The sequence below is a fragment of the Pectinophora gossypiella genome, chromosome 1 (assembly GCF_024362695.1).
Source record: "Pectinophora gossypiella chromosome 1, ilPecGoss1.1, whole genome shotgun sequence".
Taxonomy (NCBI): domain Eukaryota; kingdom Metazoa; phylum Arthropoda; class Insecta; order Lepidoptera; family Gelechiidae; genus Pectinophora; species Pectinophora gossypiella.
In genome coordinates this window covers 7,499,631-7,518,926 of record NC_065404.1, presented here as the reverse complement: position 1 = coordinate 7,518,926, position 19,296 = coordinate 7,499,631, and the positions used below count along the sequence as shown (strand labels likewise).

At 40.3% G+C, this 19,296-nt stretch overlaps 1 protein-coding gene across 1 annotated transcript in view; it reads right to left on the bottom strand.

The window, feature by feature from the left end:
- Window positions 1-19,296, bottom strand: part of LOC126369288 (E3 ubiquitin-protein ligase MIB1) — a 131,920-nt gene that overhangs the window by 111,987 nt on the left and 637 nt on the right. Inside the window, exons 3-10 of the mRNA XM_050013649.1 lie at window positions 19,097-19,293; window positions 18,153-18,320; window positions 17,665-17,772; window positions 16,576-16,761; window positions 15,975-16,127; window positions 15,322-15,466; window positions 14,042-14,217; window positions 12,856-13,125 (exon numbers count right to left, since the gene is read on the bottom strand). Of these exons, the coding sequence (XP_049869606.1) occupies window positions 12,856-13,125; window positions 14,042-14,217; window positions 15,322-15,466; window positions 15,975-16,127; window positions 16,576-16,761; window positions 17,665-17,772; window positions 18,153-18,320; window positions 19,097-19,293 (1,403 nt within the window). The remainder of the gene's footprint in view (window positions 1-12,855; window positions 13,126-14,041; window positions 14,218-15,321; window positions 15,467-15,974; window positions 16,128-16,575; window positions 16,762-17,664; window positions 17,773-18,152; window positions 18,321-19,096; window positions 19,294-19,296) is intronic.

Here is a 19,296-nt window from a genome sequence, read left to right as displayed (position 1 = left end):
AATTCCCATTCGCAAAATAGTTTGTATATTTTTATTATAGTGTAACTGAAGTATGGAGATTAGTCCATCGCGCTGCTCTTTTGCAGTTTGGTAATTTTTCTAAGCTTGAGAGCGCATTTTTAATCACTAAGTATGTGTTGGAAAGCAAGATGCGCGGCGTTTTACATTCAACCACGACGGCTATTAAATTCCTCTTCGTCCTTACTGAATATTATTTGCTATCATTTCATTACTCTAAGGCCAAAGGTCTGGGGTAATTTAACAACCGCCCTCGATTCCATTGTTTGCTTATCTCCAGGGTGTTTTCACATGTTATAAAAATATTTTATCGAGGCGCGTGGGTATAACGTGATCAAAGTTCGTTGAAGCAGCGCGTGCGGGCGGAGATACGAGAGTCAGCTAACGAAGTAAACAATCGACACAGACAATCCGCGTCCAACGACCGGGCTAACAGAATAGCGACAAGACAAAGGGCTGATGAATCTGATTATTTTGTTCCGCTGATGCCATTCCAACCCCACTTGGAAACCAAATAAGAATAGCGACCTGGAAACCCGATCTACTTGTGTGTGGGTATACCTACGTACACCCATAGAAGCTCGAAGACAGTCAACATCGAGAGCAAAGAACCCCCGGGGATGTTCACGGGTTTTTAGAATGACAAGTTCAATTTTCAGTTCAAAGAGCTGCAACTTGTGTCCCGTTTGCTGAAGCTTTGTCAGCGTTTCATGCGAATATTGAGCTCGCTAGAAAAGAAAAGAGAATAAAGCGTCTGGATGTTTAAAATCGATTCTTGTGATACCATAGATCAATTGTACGGCATACGCCAGGTTACGGTACGACGTAATCGCTCAAATCTGTAGTAACTTATATTCGTAGAATAGTTTCATATCCCCTGCGGTGCGCTAACTTCCGTATTCCAGAGCGTAACAATAATTTGTATCCATTTCACCTGCGGAACCCACGGGTACATGCATATGAATTATTTGCGCGATGCGAGCTGTATCCGTGCAACTATTCCACATTCCGTTCGTACGCCTGCAGCTGCGGGCTCGGTTTGCCGCTCGCGAGCTCTCAAACCGACAGCACCGACAAACACGGAGCAGCGCGCCGCCTGCATTCCATTCTGCTGCCTCGAAACAACACCTCTCTCCGCACATTTTGTATACAGGTATCCGGCGAGTGCCGCGTTTTATCGCAGTACAGTCCAACCCAACATCCGCGCAAATAAGAGCTAAAAATATGCTGTGGCGTAACGCCTGTCACAAAATAAGTATTTTGTATGCATTTGGTGGAAACTACTAAAAACAATTAATACAGATTTCTGGGATTTCAAAGAGCTGATATGACACTTTAAATTCGAGGTTTAGTTTTGCCAACAGAGCAAAAGTTTGACTGTGTGTGTGAGAGAAGACGGCAAGTTAGCTCCCGCCACCCGAAGAATGGGGCACGGACGCGCGCGTTATTTACGACTCGCGATTCCGGAGCGGCCACAAGTGCTCAGGAAACCCAGTGCCGTCTCACTGTTGCATCCGATACATTTTCACATGTACAATATTGAAAGCCAAGTATAATATAAATGTTAAGTTCACGTACCTACCCCTTCAGTTTCGAGGCTTACACGTAACCCCGGTGCCGTCGTAAACACATAATACGATATGATTATGAATATTTCATGCAGAGTTCTGATTACGTGGTATAGTAAAACAACCTTTTTGTTTTTCCCGATATTCGATAGGGAATATTTACTTACATGCAGGTCAGAGAGGTACTTCTACCCTTGTAGGTAACTTTTAATTTTATAAAACGTAGGCAAGAATCTGACCCGAGCATCGAAGATTCATTTTTATCAGGGGAGCAAACTTGCAGGCGCTCCAGGGACATAAAACCTTACTTAGCGAGCCACAAATCCTCGTAACGTTAAGCCGAGATAAAACACTAAGCTCGCGGCACAACGAGATGGCGGCGCTCAAATTTTTCACCTGCGAGTTGCGCGGGGAATGTGTGCCGCACCAGATATTACTCACACATGAATTATGATGTTCTATAATGAAACCCGGCTAACTTATAAGCCTTACACCTTTTTTAATTTTTTTTCCTGTATAAATCAGGAGCCATTTTCACTTCCGCGTTGAATGAGGATAAGATTAACAATTTAACAAGAAGTTTGTTTGTGTCGTGTACGAATTTAATATCTTCCTTCTGTAATGATAATGAGATCGATCCATATCTGTACTTCCTTCTTTCCTTGCCCTCTCTCTCTCTGTCTCAGCTAAAGCTTTTCAAATTACGCAGAAAAGATGATTTGTGACATGATCGACTCATGAGGGTCAAACATTTCAAAGTCAAGTACGACTTTCAGTAACGGTAATGTCTGGCTGCGATAACATACTTGAAATACAGATTTCAAAGTAGGTACTGATTGTTCTTGTTCGTATTCTAGAGGTACTATATGAACTCTAGCTACATTACGAGATCCCATAAGTACAAGTCCTAAAGAAGAAATAAAACACAGCGCTTTCTAAACTCGTTTTGCGCAACCTAACTTCCTAAAATTTATAGATTGCGGTATCGCCATCAACATAAAAAAATACTTTAATTATACATTCAAAAGTAGACGTTATAAAAGCCAACTTACTGCAATTCGAGTACTAATCTGCAGACATTACAGGACAGCGATTATAGCGACGGTAATACATTATGTGTTTGCGAGTCTGCTCATTCAAAAGCGCTTTTAGGTCGTTGCAGTGGGGCGGACCTCCACGCCTGAGATCAACAAACAGAGAAGAGTAATAAAGCCATTAATTCCGCTTTACGTGCAAATAACATAAATCAGAGTGTAGCGTCTCGCGGCGCAAGGAAGCCGCGGCTAAATTAAACGCCTGTCATACGTCCTCCTCGGGTGAGCCCGCCACCGCACCGCCGCCAGCCCGCTTGCAGATTAAACCAATCGCTTGGAATATATAAAAATATCCGATAACAACGACGAATTATAGATGAAATAAATTGCAAAGCGAGCGCAGTCACAGCCGTTTCCGAATGCAATTTGAAAGCTCCGTAAATTACGGTGGCAACCTACGGTATCATATAATTTTGTAACCGAGTTACCGAATAAATGCCCGATCATAAATTGTTATTGGAATAAAGCGTCAGTTACCTTTTGTATAGTAAAATATGCATATTATAAAGTATTTAATGAGTGCATACTTTAACGGATCATAACGAGTACCTACTATTAAAGGTGACATAAAACAAGTATTAATAAGTTTTGTTCTAAAAGATTGTGGCGGGGTGAAGAAAATGTATAGTAGAGACGTTCAATTTTAATATGGGGTAGATATATATCACTTTAAACTAACTGGTGAGCATGAAACTTTGACGAGGGTAGATGAAGAGAATATGTAAAGAACATGTCAACATGCAATTTTTCGATCTTTTGTAGCAACTGATGTTTTTTAATTACCCTTACGGGAAACGGGCGTAACATTTCATTATAACACTTTCACTGAAACAACTTTCAGTGTTATTTTTACGACGAGAAGACACTTAAATTCAAATTAGAAATCCTAAATAAATTTCTTTTAAGTTGTTAAGCAGTGAAAACACTCGACTAAGCAACGGAAACAACAATAATGGCAATACCTCTGCTTTGGCAGTTGGACTCGTTCCGAGGATTAACGAAAATTAGATTTCAATAAGACGCTTGAGTCGGAGCGAGGAACAAATCTTAGCCGGAGCCGGGTAATGCGCAGACGGTCACGCTCCTTCTTTAAATGCAGTGTCAGCTGCCCCGCCGCCGCCGCCCGCTGCGGTCTACGCCTTGCATCGCCCGGCCGACACACAAACCGAATAGGTAATCCTCGACCAACTTAAATTACACACGGACATACAAGCGCGCCCTCCACCGCCGCCGCTACATGTATGCATGGAGACACTGATACCTACCCATACCTTAATCATAGTAACAAACCGCACGTTAATCCATACTCTCTTGTAATTCCGCATGTCGGGTTGGCACGACACACCTACTGTCATTTAAGTACCTATGTGCCTAGCTTGTTCATGTTGTAGTGCTTGCTATAGAATACTTTGATAATGCGGTCACTTTCAAATATATTGAATTGAATTGGGTAAATTAGATAACTTTGATAAGACTGACCCTCCATAACTTGGAAACTATTAAACATACTTATTTGTAGAAATTCACTATATTTTTTTGGCGTAGTTGATTGAGAATAAACAACACTTAATTTGTATGAAAACTGTTCACATTCGTGTGACCAGCTGATGGATTTTCCACCACGCTATAGCTTACTAACATTTAGTTTTCTATAAGATATTGGGTTAGATATAAATTGATGCAATTTTCAATTGAGAGGCGATGACTGACAAAAAAGGCTGCCGCTACTCAACCCAACAACGGATCTGCAGCTGACGTTCAACTGACGGTTACGGGGCTACATGATACAACTCCGCAAACCATCCTACAAGTTTTCCTCAACGAAGAAATGACTCACGACATTCGCGTCTGGCCCGGGTACTACGTAAATGCAATACGAACAAGAAAAACCTAGGGTTAGTAAGAAAATTATGTTACCAAATTGCACGTGACAAATGGTCGTGTGTCGTAAGCATTGTTAAGAAATACAACCAACACAAACAAGAAAAACACCCGACGGACGTTAAGCATAGAGAGCCGTAGTGAATAAAAAGGTCGCTTCCCAAATAAATTATTCCCCAATTCGGCCGTTTCAATTCAAATTGAAAGACCATCTCTGTATAGAGATTTCTCTAGCCGCGAAGGAAGAGAGAATACAAATAGGCATATAAACGAAAATGAAATGGGTTCATGAATCGTATGGTCGAAGCACATCGTGGGACAGTTTATCAAATAAGGATAATACAAAGAACCTATCGTTCGATAAATCAAGCAGGGAAACAAAATGTCCGTGCAGATACATATCTATGTGTACGAACCCGTGACGCCGTGTTCAATGACCTGACTTATCTATGTGTACCGTGGGTAATGTATCGGACCCTGGCCTATCGGTGGGCATAATACATGCTACGCACACAGAAATTGGATAACTGACGATACATCAACAACAGACTTCAAAATGGAATATCATTTTCATCAGTAACACTCGACGAGCAAGTTTGAATTATTTATTCATAGCGTATTCGCACGCGTTTCACGTTCCCAATAGATAGCTCGCATAATTCTCATAGGGACGCCGCGTAGCCCCGCGCAACAATAGCAGATTATCAAACAAAACGACGTAAATAGTCGCCGGAACAGCAGAAATAGGGCGCGGGTTAAGGGCCCGCCGGCTGGATGCCCGCATCGCGACCAGAATCCCAGATGAGAGCCACCACAATACTGCGCGATCACGCTTTCTATTACAGCCAACATTCAAACTGTAATTGCTGTACTGGAACCAAATCGAGTATTCTATTACGAGAGCATTGTAAGCAACTGAACTGCCACATTTTAATTTAAGATTTAACTGCTATTTCACGTACCTTTTGATCCTTCATCTAACAATATTACGAGACTTTAATGCATTCCTGTATTCCGTGCATCGCTCGATAGTTCTACAAAGCGAGTAGCAGGAAATGTTCTTCGAGCGTAGAGACGATTGCAAAGAGAAACTTGGACCCCGAGCCGCTTTGTAACAGTCGACTTTCGTAAGTGGCCTTTACCTGCATACACAATGTGACTGGTATTCCACTGTGGCATCCCCTTATTCAAAGTAATATACGTAAAATAAATACATTGCCGTATGCATTTCCAACAGAAAACTTCGGATACGTTTACCTGCAATGTACACTAAAGACTACGTTTATGTTGACACTAGTTAAGGTAATGAATGATGCTGATGAAAGTCGCATACTACCTGCGTCGTTAAATAATTTAACATAAGACTTTTTGTACACATAATTAGACGCACGTTTTAGTCTGTAATACCCTTAAATTACATGACTCGCAAACAGAACATGGCACCGAATGTAATTGTGAATAATGTTTTCCATGTCTTTCGCGTGGTAGCTATTTTAAAACATGTAAAAGTAAACTGTTGCGAGACGTGCGCAGGTAGTATTTTGTTATGTGACAATTCAATTATCCTTTAGCCAGAGCGACGCAATCTGGCTTCGTCTCAAAACAAAGACCCGGCTAATAGTATAGCGCGCCGGATAAACAGCGCGAAACCGAGTTTGTGCTGAAAAAATAAAGGCGCGACGACTCCCGAATAAATGAGAGCGGCGATAAACAGGAGGATCCGTTCCGAGCGGAGGGTCGATATCGAAATACATTATTCCCCGATCCGAGTGTTCCGATTCAAATTGAAAGAGCACCTCCAACATGAGATTTCTCAGGCGGCGAGTGGGCGCAGAATATAAATCGGCGCATAACCAGAAATGGAAGGGCTGCGAATTTCCGTTCGTGGTGAGCGATCGTGCTCGAGTGTTTCGCTTTAAACGTATTAAACGAATATTGCAAATACCTCTGAATATGCATTACAAATATTTAGCTCTAACGAAAACGTTAAGAAAAACGAGCATCGAAGTGAAAGCTCCCCATCGAACGTTGAAAGCAATGAAAAAGAAATGCTTCAACACTGGAAGTCTCGCTTTAAGTTTAACGCAAATTAGATTTTAATGGGGACGCCGGCAATATTGACTGTCTTTGCTGGATCGAGTGCTTCTGGATTTATAATCAAACTACACTTTTGTAAACGTCTTTTAATAAAGATACACGAATATTATTGCAGGTTTTGTTAACATAAGCTCACGACTATATCCTAATTAGAGGCCTTTTCGATGTATATAATGGTTGATACAACTGTGTTGGTGAAAACTGCACTTAAGATAAATAAATAACTCATTAGAGCAAGTCCGGTACCAGGGATTGACCCGGGCTTCCCCGATTGAGAAGCAAACCGGTGCGCCGTAGGACCATAGAGTCTTCACACGTTTTCAACATTTTATAAAGCTTTTTTCGAATTCACATATTCACATCATTAGTTCTCAAACTAAATTGAATAAATAATTGTTTTTATTAAATTTTATATACAAACAAACATAAGTATATTCACGCCCGTAATTCCTAACGGGGTGGGCAGACCTACAAGTAATCAGAAGACAACTTGCAGCCCCTTTTAATACGAAGTCCTAAGATTGATATTATGAGGCTTATCCTATATTTTACTTTTAAGTACTTAATCCAATTATAAATTATATTCCATCCTATTATAAACTAGAATACTGTGAACGACAAAACCTTATTAAGTAATATTATTGAGAGGTCGGTCACGTTTTGAAGAGACGTAAACTTATTTTAACTCGTTGTCGAATACATCTACTTATACAGTGGGAATGGGAGTTACGCCTCCCCTCATCGCGTATTCCGTCCAATTCGCAACACGCCCAGCCGATATTTACGTAACAGGCGCCTCTGCTGACTTCTGACACCGTCTTCCGTACTTCCTTACGACGCGCGACGGGGTAACAATAAACATCTAATATTGAGTACACATAAAAAATCTGCACCGTACGTATCGCCGACTGTAGGAAATCAAATTAGGGTAATAGGTATTTGTTATTGTTCTCACAAGCTCTAACGTAATTTATGTCTGGATCTTTATTAAGTTTCCGTTAGCGCTGTTATGGCAAAAGGAGGAAAAGAAATGACGGATGTTTTCTGAGCGCGCGTGTGAGACACTGCTCCCTTTGATTCTCCAGAATAACAGATATTTTCTTCATACAACATGAAAGAGATATTAGAAAAGTATTGGGATCTAGCTTAATTAGTAATTTGTTTTAGCCGATCTGATGTCAGTTATCATTTAATCGCCGGGACACGCAAAATTATTACTATAATTATGTATTGGGCGTGTTACTGATTTCGCGCGCACTTATGTTTCATTGAAGATAACAAGCAGTGACGGATAGATTAGGCTATTTAGCTCGTTCAGGACGAGGCTGAAGAGCCCGGAGGCGGCGGGGCCGGGTGCCCGGGTGGCGGCGGCGGCGGCCCGAGCGGCTCCGCGGGCGACGGCTCTCTAACTTTATTAAGGAAGAGACGCCGTCGCTGAATCAAGGTGACGCGCCTTCACAATGCCCTATTCAGATTTAAATAGCTTTACGCCCAATTGCGCTTCAATATGCCCTCAGCTCTTTAGAATAGTTATTTCATTAAACAAAGATTTTAGAGATAAGTAAATCATATGACGTGTTTTCAAATTAGCAACAAACGTAATCCTTTACTCGTGCCTGCCAGATAAATGGTTGATAAATTTGGAAATCTAGTTATTAAGTTAATTAAAACGAAGTCATGAATGGAAACAGAGCGAAAACAATAAGCTTAATTTCGGTATTGACGGCACCAAGGAGATATTCATCCATCATTATTAGTATGAAAGATGATTATCTTAGAACAATCATCCTTCATCTAGCGTGGCATTACAAGTGGCTTTGAGTAAAGTAAAGGCATCTAACACACGCGTTACCATGAGAACAATGGCGCGCGACAAGTGGAGGGGAAGGGGGGTAGGGTCGGAGCAAAGTTTGGCAATTATGGCGACCGCATGTCTGAGAGCGACGCTACACTCATTACCGACTGAAACTCGACTCGTCTAGATTAAAAGTCCAAGAGACATGGGTCCCACAATATACCACAACTAGCTCCGCTGCATTGCGATGAATTGTTGAAAAGTTAATTTATTCTTGAACAAGTCTAAATATGATCGCAAATCTGGGATAAGTACACGCCAATAGCGGAAGTATTCTGACTAACTAAGAACTATCCGACTTCCACGTTTAATGAATTTAATTGCCGGGATAGGAATACAAAGAACTAAGTTTCTACATAACTAAGGCGGGAACGCTGCTGCGGAATGAACCGAGCTCTGAGCGCCGGGGATCCAAATCATTTTGTTGTTTAATCGCTCGTACTATCTACTACATTTTACCGTATATCTGTTTCTATAACTGACTTTTGACCTGACTGAACTTTATTGCGGATAATGCGATCGACTTTGATGTGGTTTTATGTAATCCTTGACTTAACCGTGTGTGTTAGTCGTGCTTTGTATAATTCAGTTATGCTTTGTATATCAGAAATAACTCGTTTATATCTACAGATCGAAAACGAAAGGATCAGCAGTGACAACTGACTTAGTAGCCAAAATGTTATACAAGTAATCACGTAATAAATATAACTTTACAAACCATAATTACGCTTAGATACAAAAGAAATGGTAAAAGGTTTAAGTCTGTAGCGATAAAGTGGGTAGGTAGGTAGGTGGTGGGGTGGAATCCCATCGTTGCTAGAGATTGCAATACCGATAGCGGCGTAATTTGTTTGCGATTACAGTTACATAAAGCCAGTTTAATTTCAGTACAACCGCCATGCTAGGGAAATTCTCAACTTCCCACAACTGTGTCTGCTGAAATGCAAATTGTTAAGTTTGATTTGCGATAATTGCTGCCGTTATGGAGCATCGCACAGGATGAGATGTCAACGTAAAATGGGCGCTTGCTAACTGGGATAATTTCAATTTTAGCTTTAAGAGGCGTGATAGAAATATGTAACGTAATATCTAAAAATTCTTAGCAAAAATAGTTTCGTAAAGATTATCAGAAAAATATGAAGAGAAAGAAAAATATTTTACAGTGGCTACCTATTATCAGAAGGTTTTTAATTCTAAATATTCCATGCCAAATTATAATTAAACTCGTGTTTTGTTGAACAAAGATTCAGCAGTGTTTTGATTTATTTGATGAGATGTAAATTTGCAGTGGTATTCTGTAATCGTCTAGTGGATGTTTAATTTTTTTACAATTTAATATAGTTGAATAATTGTGTTACGTCACAATAGTGTCATTTTGCCACACTTGACACATGCGGTAGTTTTTAGATGGGTATAAAAAAATTTGTGTACAAATAAATAAATAATTAAAAACTCTCGGCATGTCGTGGGAGCAAGCTACAAGGGCTGCAAAAGTTCGCGACGAGTGAAAATCTATTGTTCGAGCCCTGCAACCCAGCAGGGGATTATAGGATTAGAAAAAGAATAATAAATATCAAACTAACACATTCTAGAGTCGGCAGTTTGGATAACTGTTGTTTTTTATTTCAACAATTCTGGTAGCGATTATATTTTATGACAAAATTGTCTGTTTTGTTTCATAAATTTGACGAAATTGGAATACGTAAGTACTAAAGTACGTATATCTGCACAAGTGTAAAAACTAAAGTTTGATTTGCGACGATAGCCGCCGTAATGGAGTAGTCGATGCGATGGGATATGAACGTAAAAGGCGTCAGAGCGTCTACTCATTCACTTACGGTAGTTCCAATCTCATTTATACGGGGTTAAAAAAGCTTTGTCTCGTAATAGTATGCTATATTGAATTCATCGGAATATCTAGTAACATTTTTCAATTAGGTAGTTTCCTAAGTTAAAGATAAGTTGTGAAATTATGATTACTAAATAAAGACAAACGTTTCCTTTTTTCTATTTAACCTATTTATGAATTTCAATAAAGAAATGTAATAATGATTAAGATACTTTGTCACATTTTTCTATGACGTCACACGATTGCGTTTTCATACAAATTCCACAGTAATTTCGTGTTTTGACGTTTAAAAAGTTACAGATTTAACTAGTTGGTATTATATCCGTGGCGTGCTATTCGGTGATATAATAAATTAACTCGTGTTGCTATGTCCCTTATTAGTGACTCTTTTAAATAATTTACGGTAAGAGGATTTGAGAGGATGTAATCTCTAAAGCCCTCAAAGTGTACACTCATTCACACGTGATAATTTCTGATTTGTTTCTTGTTAGGTGGGATAAAAAATATTGATAGTGATTTCGTTAGAGAATCATGCTTCATTTAACTGTATTGATAGCGATTCTATTGCGTGATTCGTGTTAATTCACATTTTATAAGCTATTCATTTCGCTGCGTTATGAAATTGGCTCGACAGGGTGTTAACAGGATGTCAAGTACAAACTCAAACCTATATCGTGCTTGAATACTAAGACAAATTATGTATTTTATGTCCCACATAAAAGGCTGATAAAATAATAGGGTATGAAAAATTATACATTTTTCATTATAGTTCAAAAGTACATAAATTGATACCCAAATGTGAAAACGGTATCGAAATTCGTTGAAAAATGAAATAGTTACAGCCACGCGAAACTAGAGAGAAAGAAGTGACGTCACATGTTCCTAGTGCATGTACACATAAATGCTGATTTGTAAGAATGCCACATAACTCCAGCGTTAAATGAGATATTGGAAAACGGATTTTAGATTTATCTTTAGTATTTTCCAGAGAGTAGACAGCTGAAAAGGAAAAAATACAGTCAACTACCTTTGTTGTTTAAGTTACATACGAAAAAAAAGGAAATTAACAAGGTACTATTTTATCTTTTTATTTGGAGCATACAGGCACAGTGTTTCACAAATAGGTCAAGTTAGGGTTACAGAAAACAGTATCTGGCAAGTAGAATACCATCAAAACAACCGTAACTAATGTAGCATTAGTTGTTTTGAACGTAATGAATTTACTATAAAAAATGGGTATTCAATCCAACAGTTTATCAACATAGTGGTTTTTCAAAGAAAATTATCGAGATAAAATGTACCGTTTACAAAATCCAGGGCTTACACGTAGCTTTGTAAGCACAATATGAATACCACTTTGTGTCCTTTTCAAGACGCTTAAACGCTTTGTGGCCGATTTACGAGTATTCACTCAGTCAGCGGGTTTGGTCTTTAAGCCTAATATATACATTATGGAGGCATTGTGCTTGTTCCGTTGTCGCTAACGTCTCATACTATCAATATTAATCTGACGCTTCAAGCGTAAGATGACAAATGACAGCTCTGACATCTGCAGACATCCGTATGTGTAAAACATCGGTACACAATGATACTGTATACATATTACGTATTATCTATATAAAGGGTTGGAGTGACATCGTAACGAATACTGAGGTGGATGATTCAGACATCGATTCTGAATTAATACCCAGTGGAATTTGCTGTCGGGAAATTCATGAAAATTTTAATGTATTTTTAATTTATTTTCAGTTCCGTATGTATATTGCAAATATATATAGCAGTTGTTGACTGAGTTTCTCTCGGTATCTACGAAAACCGCGGAGAAACAGCAGATTTTTTAGTAGATTGTTAAATATATAAATATATATGAGAAATATAGTAGGTATAGTAGCTTTCAGCCCGCGACTTTGTCAGCGTGGACTTCGGTTATAGCGCGATTTTTCATTGTCTTAAAGGATTTTCGGGATAAAACTAACCTATGTTCTTCCCCAGCTCTCAAACTCAAACTCTCTCCATATCAAATTGCATCTAAATTGGCTTAGCAGTTTCAGCGCAAAAAGGTGACAGACAGAGTTACTTTTGTATTTACATCAATATAAGTGTGGAAGCGTGGATTGTCATATAAAATAATAAAAATATGCATCACCGAGACTACGGAGTAATAAGAAAGCATAAATATTTCACCAAAAAAGAAGATGGTCACAGGAATTCCAGGAGAGTCAAGAAAACGATGTTGTCAGCACGGAGATTACACGGAGTAATAAAGAAATTACGTAAGTGTCTTAAAGCTTGATTTTTGTGCAATTCTGCCTACTATTTTAGACCGAGTAACGGATCAATCGAACGGCATTTTGAAGTGTTACATCATCACGATTTTATTAAAACTAACTTCGTTTACATGTGCTTCTGTCGTCCGTTCCGTGCTTGAGGGCTCGCAGTGCAGTGCGCTCGGCCCTTCATTTATATCGCGCGCTGTGTGAAAGTATGACTTACCTGAAGACTAGGATGTACTCCTAGCTGCAGCAGCGTGCGGACGACCCCCAAGTGCCCCTTGTTCACCGCGATGTGCAGCGGGGTTTGTCGCCGCCGGTTCCGCGCGTTGAGGTCGGCGCCGGCGGCGGCGAGCGCCCGCAGCGCGGCGGGCTCGTCCCCGAAGGCGGCGTGGTGCGCCGCGCGGTCCCCGTCGCGGTCCTCCGCATCCGCCTCCGCCCCCGCCTCCACCAGGGTGCGGATCACTTCCACGTGACCGTTTTGAGCGGCCGCCTGGTACATTACATAAGTTTTGTGTGTTATAATGTACATAAGTACTTGTACTGAGTGCGTAGTGTTTATTAATAATTACAGACTAGTTCGTTTTTTTTAATACTATAATATAGGTTCGCGTTTGATAACAATCTCACCTGATGGTAAGTGACGATGTGGTCTAGGGTGGATCACGGTTATCTAGCAAATGCCTATTTCTTCTAGTCTTGAAGACTCCCACATTATAACGAGTTGGAAAAACGGACGACGGCAGACAGTTCCAGTCCTTTGCTATTCGTATCAAAAAGGAAGAGGCAAAATGTTTAGAGCGGATTGGTGGTATATCCACAACATAAGGATGCCGTAGTTGGGTTGTCCGTAGATGGAATGGAGTGGGTGGAATTAACTCGTGAAGTTCAACCGCACATTCACCGAAGTGTATCCTATAAAAAACCGACAGGCAACCTACCCTTCGTTTGTGTTCTAAACTTTGGAGTTGAGTCTTCACTAACGCGTCATTGTTTACGAGCTTTATTGCTCGTCGCTTCGCCGAGTCGAGAGCGGCCAGCTGCGAGCTGGCAGAGCCTTGTCAAAGGTGACAGCAGTACTCCATACAAGAACGAACCACTGCTGTGTAAACATCAAGAAACTGCTCTGAGGTGAAGCATCGTCAGGTACTCTAATCCAACTACATATTCCTCTTATACCATGGGTAGTGACCAGTGCTGCTATCCACCTGGTATCCTGGTAAGGACATACTCAGTACCTGCAGCGCAGTATGTCCTCCGAAAACCCTGTCGACGTCGCCAATATCGCCGCGCAACGTGGCCCCTTAGTTTAGCCCCTCGTTAGGGTTGCTTATTGTATACCGCTGGTACACGCTCACTTGCAGTGGCCAGTGGCCCTACCCGCCCGGCAACACTGAACGAGCCAGCACCTGCAGCGCGGTGTGTCCTCCGAAGACCCCGTTGACGTCGGCTTGCGCGCCGTCGCTGCGCGCCAGTATGTCCGCGCAGCGCGCCGCGTCGCCGTTGGCGGCCGCCTTCACCAGCTCCTCGTTAGCGTCGCCCGTCACGTCGAACAGCTTCTTCAGTAACGCTGATATACGTTCACCTAATACAAACAAGGGTTAATGTCACACCACACTTACGACCTATTTCAGTAACTAAATAAAAGCAAGAGCAGCACATGCTCTTTATTACGTCATCTAAATATATAAAAGAAACTGACTGACTGACATATCAACGCACAGCCTAAACGGCTAAACGTAGGCATTTGAAATTTGGAAAGGACGTAGCTTAGGTATTGTAGAGGTGCACTAAGAAAGGAATTCTCGAAATTCCCACGGGAATGGGAATTAGCGGGAAAAAACATTTGTATGAAAAAAACATTCTCATCTCTGAATTCCAGACGAAAGCTTATAGGTACTTCAGGGTTAGCTTCCACTGATCGTATTTTCCTAAATTTATATTAAACCAAATTTTCATAACCTAATAATCTAAAAATTAATAACAAGTCATTATTTAACTGAGCTACTTATACTATAACCTCATTTAAAAATAATAAAATTAAGCATTTTTTAACCTTTCTCCCACACACACAAAGATCTCTCTTTTATAACACGCCACGCGGACGAAGTCGCGGGCAAAAGCTAGTCTTTATATATTTTTGGACGTGACTTTTTAACAACATAAGCTCACGACTATATCCCAATTGGGGTAGTCAGAAATACATCCATCGCAAGATAGACTACGTACCCGCACTATGAGCTTTCAGTTAGACCAATGTGATGAGGCTAACCTGATACAAGTGTTAATGTAGCAGAACACTTACGACCTGTTTCAGTTCGCGCTCCTTTTTTATGTGACTTATTTTAGATTTGCAGTAGCTCTGAGAGCTCTCATCCGGTGAAAGCACGTGTTCATAAATCAACATAGAAATAAAGAATAACTAACACATAGAACGGTATAGAATTCTCTGCATCGTACCAATACTAATCGAGCGCTGAGCAAGATTTACCTCACCCCCTCTAGGTCTTACTTTAGTCTAAATGGCCGTAAGCCGCTAAGGAGTAAAGAGGAGCGCGCGAGACTGTCTCGCTCGCACTTACGAGGGAAAGCGGCACACGGTAAGAATGAGATTTTTGTATGCAGTGTCCAAGGTGTGTAGAGTAATACACAACTCTGAACTACAAGGAATATAGTATACGATACACACCTGATGAGTTCCCAGGGATACTGCCGTCAGACGACGCGACTTTGGTGACGGCGTTAGGATTGTAAGTCCAAGATGTATTGCACACTTCCACTTTGAGGTCGTTGTCTTGGTAGATCTGTTGGACTCGCCCAATTTTTCCGAGTGTCTGTAAAGAGATTTTATTGAAGTAATTAACCTCCTACCGTCATTTAGTTTTTTGCTGATAAACCTGTGCTCTTTCTAGCGGACACTAAGTTATACCTGTTGGTCGCGCCAGCGGCTGAACTTTATGTTTGTCTTCGATAGTTAAGAATTTGTAAGATTCTATTGTAAATAAGTGTCTCACGCTGTAAAATGGACAGGAAATAAAGGATGTGCTCTGAATCCCCGGGGATATCGTCGTTCGCTGGCGGTTTCATCGAAAGGTAAGGCGTGCTTAAGTTCAGCCGCTGGCGCGACCACCTGTCATTTTCTTATCTGCTGAAAAGGAGTGGTCGGTCGCATTATCTCGCTCTAGCAAATGACGGTTCTGAGTGATAGAAAAGGATAGAAGCATGTGATAGTGCGATGTGGTGCGGCTAGGTCTAACTCTTTGCTTATATTTAGATTTAATGAGGTAGGTAGGGGGTTAGTGGACCGGGATTTTTTATTTTCATTTTGAAATGAGTACTGACCGTGGCCATAGCCTCGGCCCACTCGCCGTGTCCGCTCTGCAGCATCTTGACGCGCTCCTGGTCGGCGCACACCTGCACGAGGTCGCCCACCGCGAACCCGCCGCCCGCCGCGCCGCTCGCACTCGCCGACGTGCTCAGGTTGCCGCTACACACCTGCGCCATACAAAAAGCAATGATACTACAGTTCGTATCGGGCGCCGACCTACATTTACATAGCCCTCTCTGGGTCTTACTTTAGTCATAGAATAAAGAATAGTACTAAATATACAATGGTAACACTCCATCCCGCACCAATACGTATTAGGCGCTGACCAAGATTTACCTAAACAGGGTCCAGAGTTGACTACCGAACATGTTGTTAATATACTAAAAACTCGCAGGAAACGCGTTTCGTTATTCCTAATTCGATCAGCAAACCACTGAAACAGGCTGTCCCAACCAGATTTTCCCAGAACTTTACATTCTCAGAATTTAAATGTAGATAAAAATAATCATAAATAGCTAAGCATGTTTGTTTAAGAAGTTAGAGTGTGATGAACTAAAATTATCAAGTTAAGCAACATAACTGTGTGTCAATTTTCTTCAACAACAACACAATTACCTTGGTAAGTACAGCGGGGTTGAACGTCCATCTGTTTCCACTGGGATATGTGACAACAATGTCGTGGTCTTCATCTATGCCTACCACCTTGCCGGTGGTGCCGAGACACTCGAACATGCCATCGGTCCAGCCGCCGTGGCCGTGCTGCAACGACTGGACTATCTCCAAGTCCAAGTCTACGTTCACCTGAAAATAAGAAAATTGATTCATTTGCCTCCACCAACCCGCAATGGAGCAGTGTGCTCTACGTATAGGCCTGTGCCTAGCACTGGGACGTATATAGGCTGTTTATGATTCATAATTTATTCAGTGTCATGTAAAACCGTGCAGCAAGGCTTTACATGTACACTTTAACATAGCTGGCGAGGAGTGGATGTATACTATACGCCTCTATCTACCCCCTCGGGAATACATTAATGCTATGCTGTAGATTAAAGCATGGCCAGGGTCGAAAGGAGTAGAGTAGCGTTATTTGTCACAATCAAAGTAATCAGTATGACTGTTGACCGCTGTTGCTTTTGAATCCACGGAGGTGTAGCTTCATTATACCCTTTGTAGAAGAACCTTTTTAAGAAGTAGTCCCGCAAGAAGTAATTGTTTATAAGAAGTAGTCATCAGGGACATGAAAGAAAGAGGCCATCAGATATAATCAGTAGATTCTAACAAAATCACAAGCAATGGAATCGAGAATTGTAGATTAAACAAATGTAGGTTTGCCAAAAGACAGAAAACATTTAATGATCTGTGTGATTTTGAGCTATAAAGATAAAAACGCGGCTTCGCTTCGAAATTCGGGGTAACACGAATCCCCTTTTGCTAATGTATCAATTTTTAGCTTCCTACTTCCACCCTCCAATGTAGGTAGGTGGGGAACCCCCCACTTACCTACATTTGGCAAACCTACATTTTTGTCTCTTTCTAACCAAAACGAGACAATAAATAGCCTGTCACTCTCCATCCCTTCAACTATCTCCACCTAACAAAATCACGTCAATTCGTCGCTCCATTTCGCCGTGAAAGACGGACAAACAAACGGACACACACTTTTCCATTTATAATATTAGTATAGATAACAAAACATCAACTAACCTGGTCTCCAACTTGCAGTCCATGAGGGCCTGTACGTCCAGGGCCTAATTCTCCAAGAAGTGGCAAGTGTTCTTTGTATACATTCTGCCCTTTAACATCATTCACAACCTGGAGAAAATAAACATAGTGTATGATAAAAAAAATATTATTTATAACGTTACCATGTTAAATTAACCATGTTTTAAGCATATTAAAGATTATTGATTATTGGTATTGAAAAACAAATAACAAAAGTAACAATCATAATAAACAACTGTACACACATAACAGGTCATATTCAAAATGTATACAATCTTTCAAGATGATTAGTTTCATTGAATCAGAAAGCTCAGAGGAAAACAGGTATTTAGTTAATCTTACGATAGATCTCCCTCTGACTGACCCATTGAGAATATAGTATGAGCTTACGTTGTATGTTGCATTGTTGAAATGGGTATTATTACATGTCCTTTTTTTTCTCAGAAGAAATATTTGTCTAATGTTAATACCTTTAAATCTGCCATGCCCTCAAAGCCAACCCTGTAGAGATTCTTAGCTCCATTGTCCCACACGACATAGGCAGCAGAGCGAGGGCTAGCAGCTGACCAGTCTTGTATTTCATTGACCTTCCCTCGTCTGCCATTCCCTCCATCTTGGTCTTCCCATTGCCAGTCAACCTTTGTGCAACAATGCCAAAAGTTATAAGCAATATGTTTTACATTTAAATGTACCAAAACAACTTTCAGTAGTAGTGGGAAATTAACTAAAAATCTTCACAAAAACATAAAAATAAATTAACAACTACCATTGTTCCATGTACCATTTCTTTATTATTATTTTTTATGTATATTTGTACGCTTGAATGCAGGCCGAACACATCACAACATTGTTATTTGAATTATTTTACCACCTTTTTGTATTTTATGTGTTCTTGCAAATAAATTGATTTGATTTGATTTGAACTAGTAGTCTGGCGGTTAAAAAGGAAACTATTTGATATTTGTTTGCATTGCGCACTTACTTTTATATGTGCAAATGACAAATTGCAATATTGCTTTTTTAGATGAATTGCTTAGATGTGGCCTTTTTAAACCCCCTGATGTGTTTAGATATTATGTGAACCAACTGTGATATACTATGGTTACTAGCACACTGTGAGTGTGATAATTTTTGGTAATTGTCACAAGTCAGGTAAACAATAAATATAAAATACACTTCTCATGAATAAAATTTAAACACCTCACTAGTTTATGTTTCAAAAGGATTATCAGACAAATATTAAACACATACAACAAATAAGAATGAAAACGTAATGATTTTGCTTTTAAATCATAATAAAATATTAATGTTCAAAATTTAAATTTAATAATTTATTAAATTCATGTTTTGTTGAAGACAAATTCAGTAGCATTTAGATTTTTTGATGAGAAGCATTTGTGGATAGGTAACTTACACCTCTGACAACCCTAGCTCCAGGGAATATGCCCCTGACAGCTTGCTTCTTACTCTTACGTCGTGGTTCTACTAGACACCTCTGAGCTCCAGGTGCACTGATGCGATAGAACCTGTGCCTTAAGTGATGCTTGTCTCCATGGTAGCACACAGAACATAAGTCATAGTTGCTACACTCTGCACACTTCCAGCGAATACCTT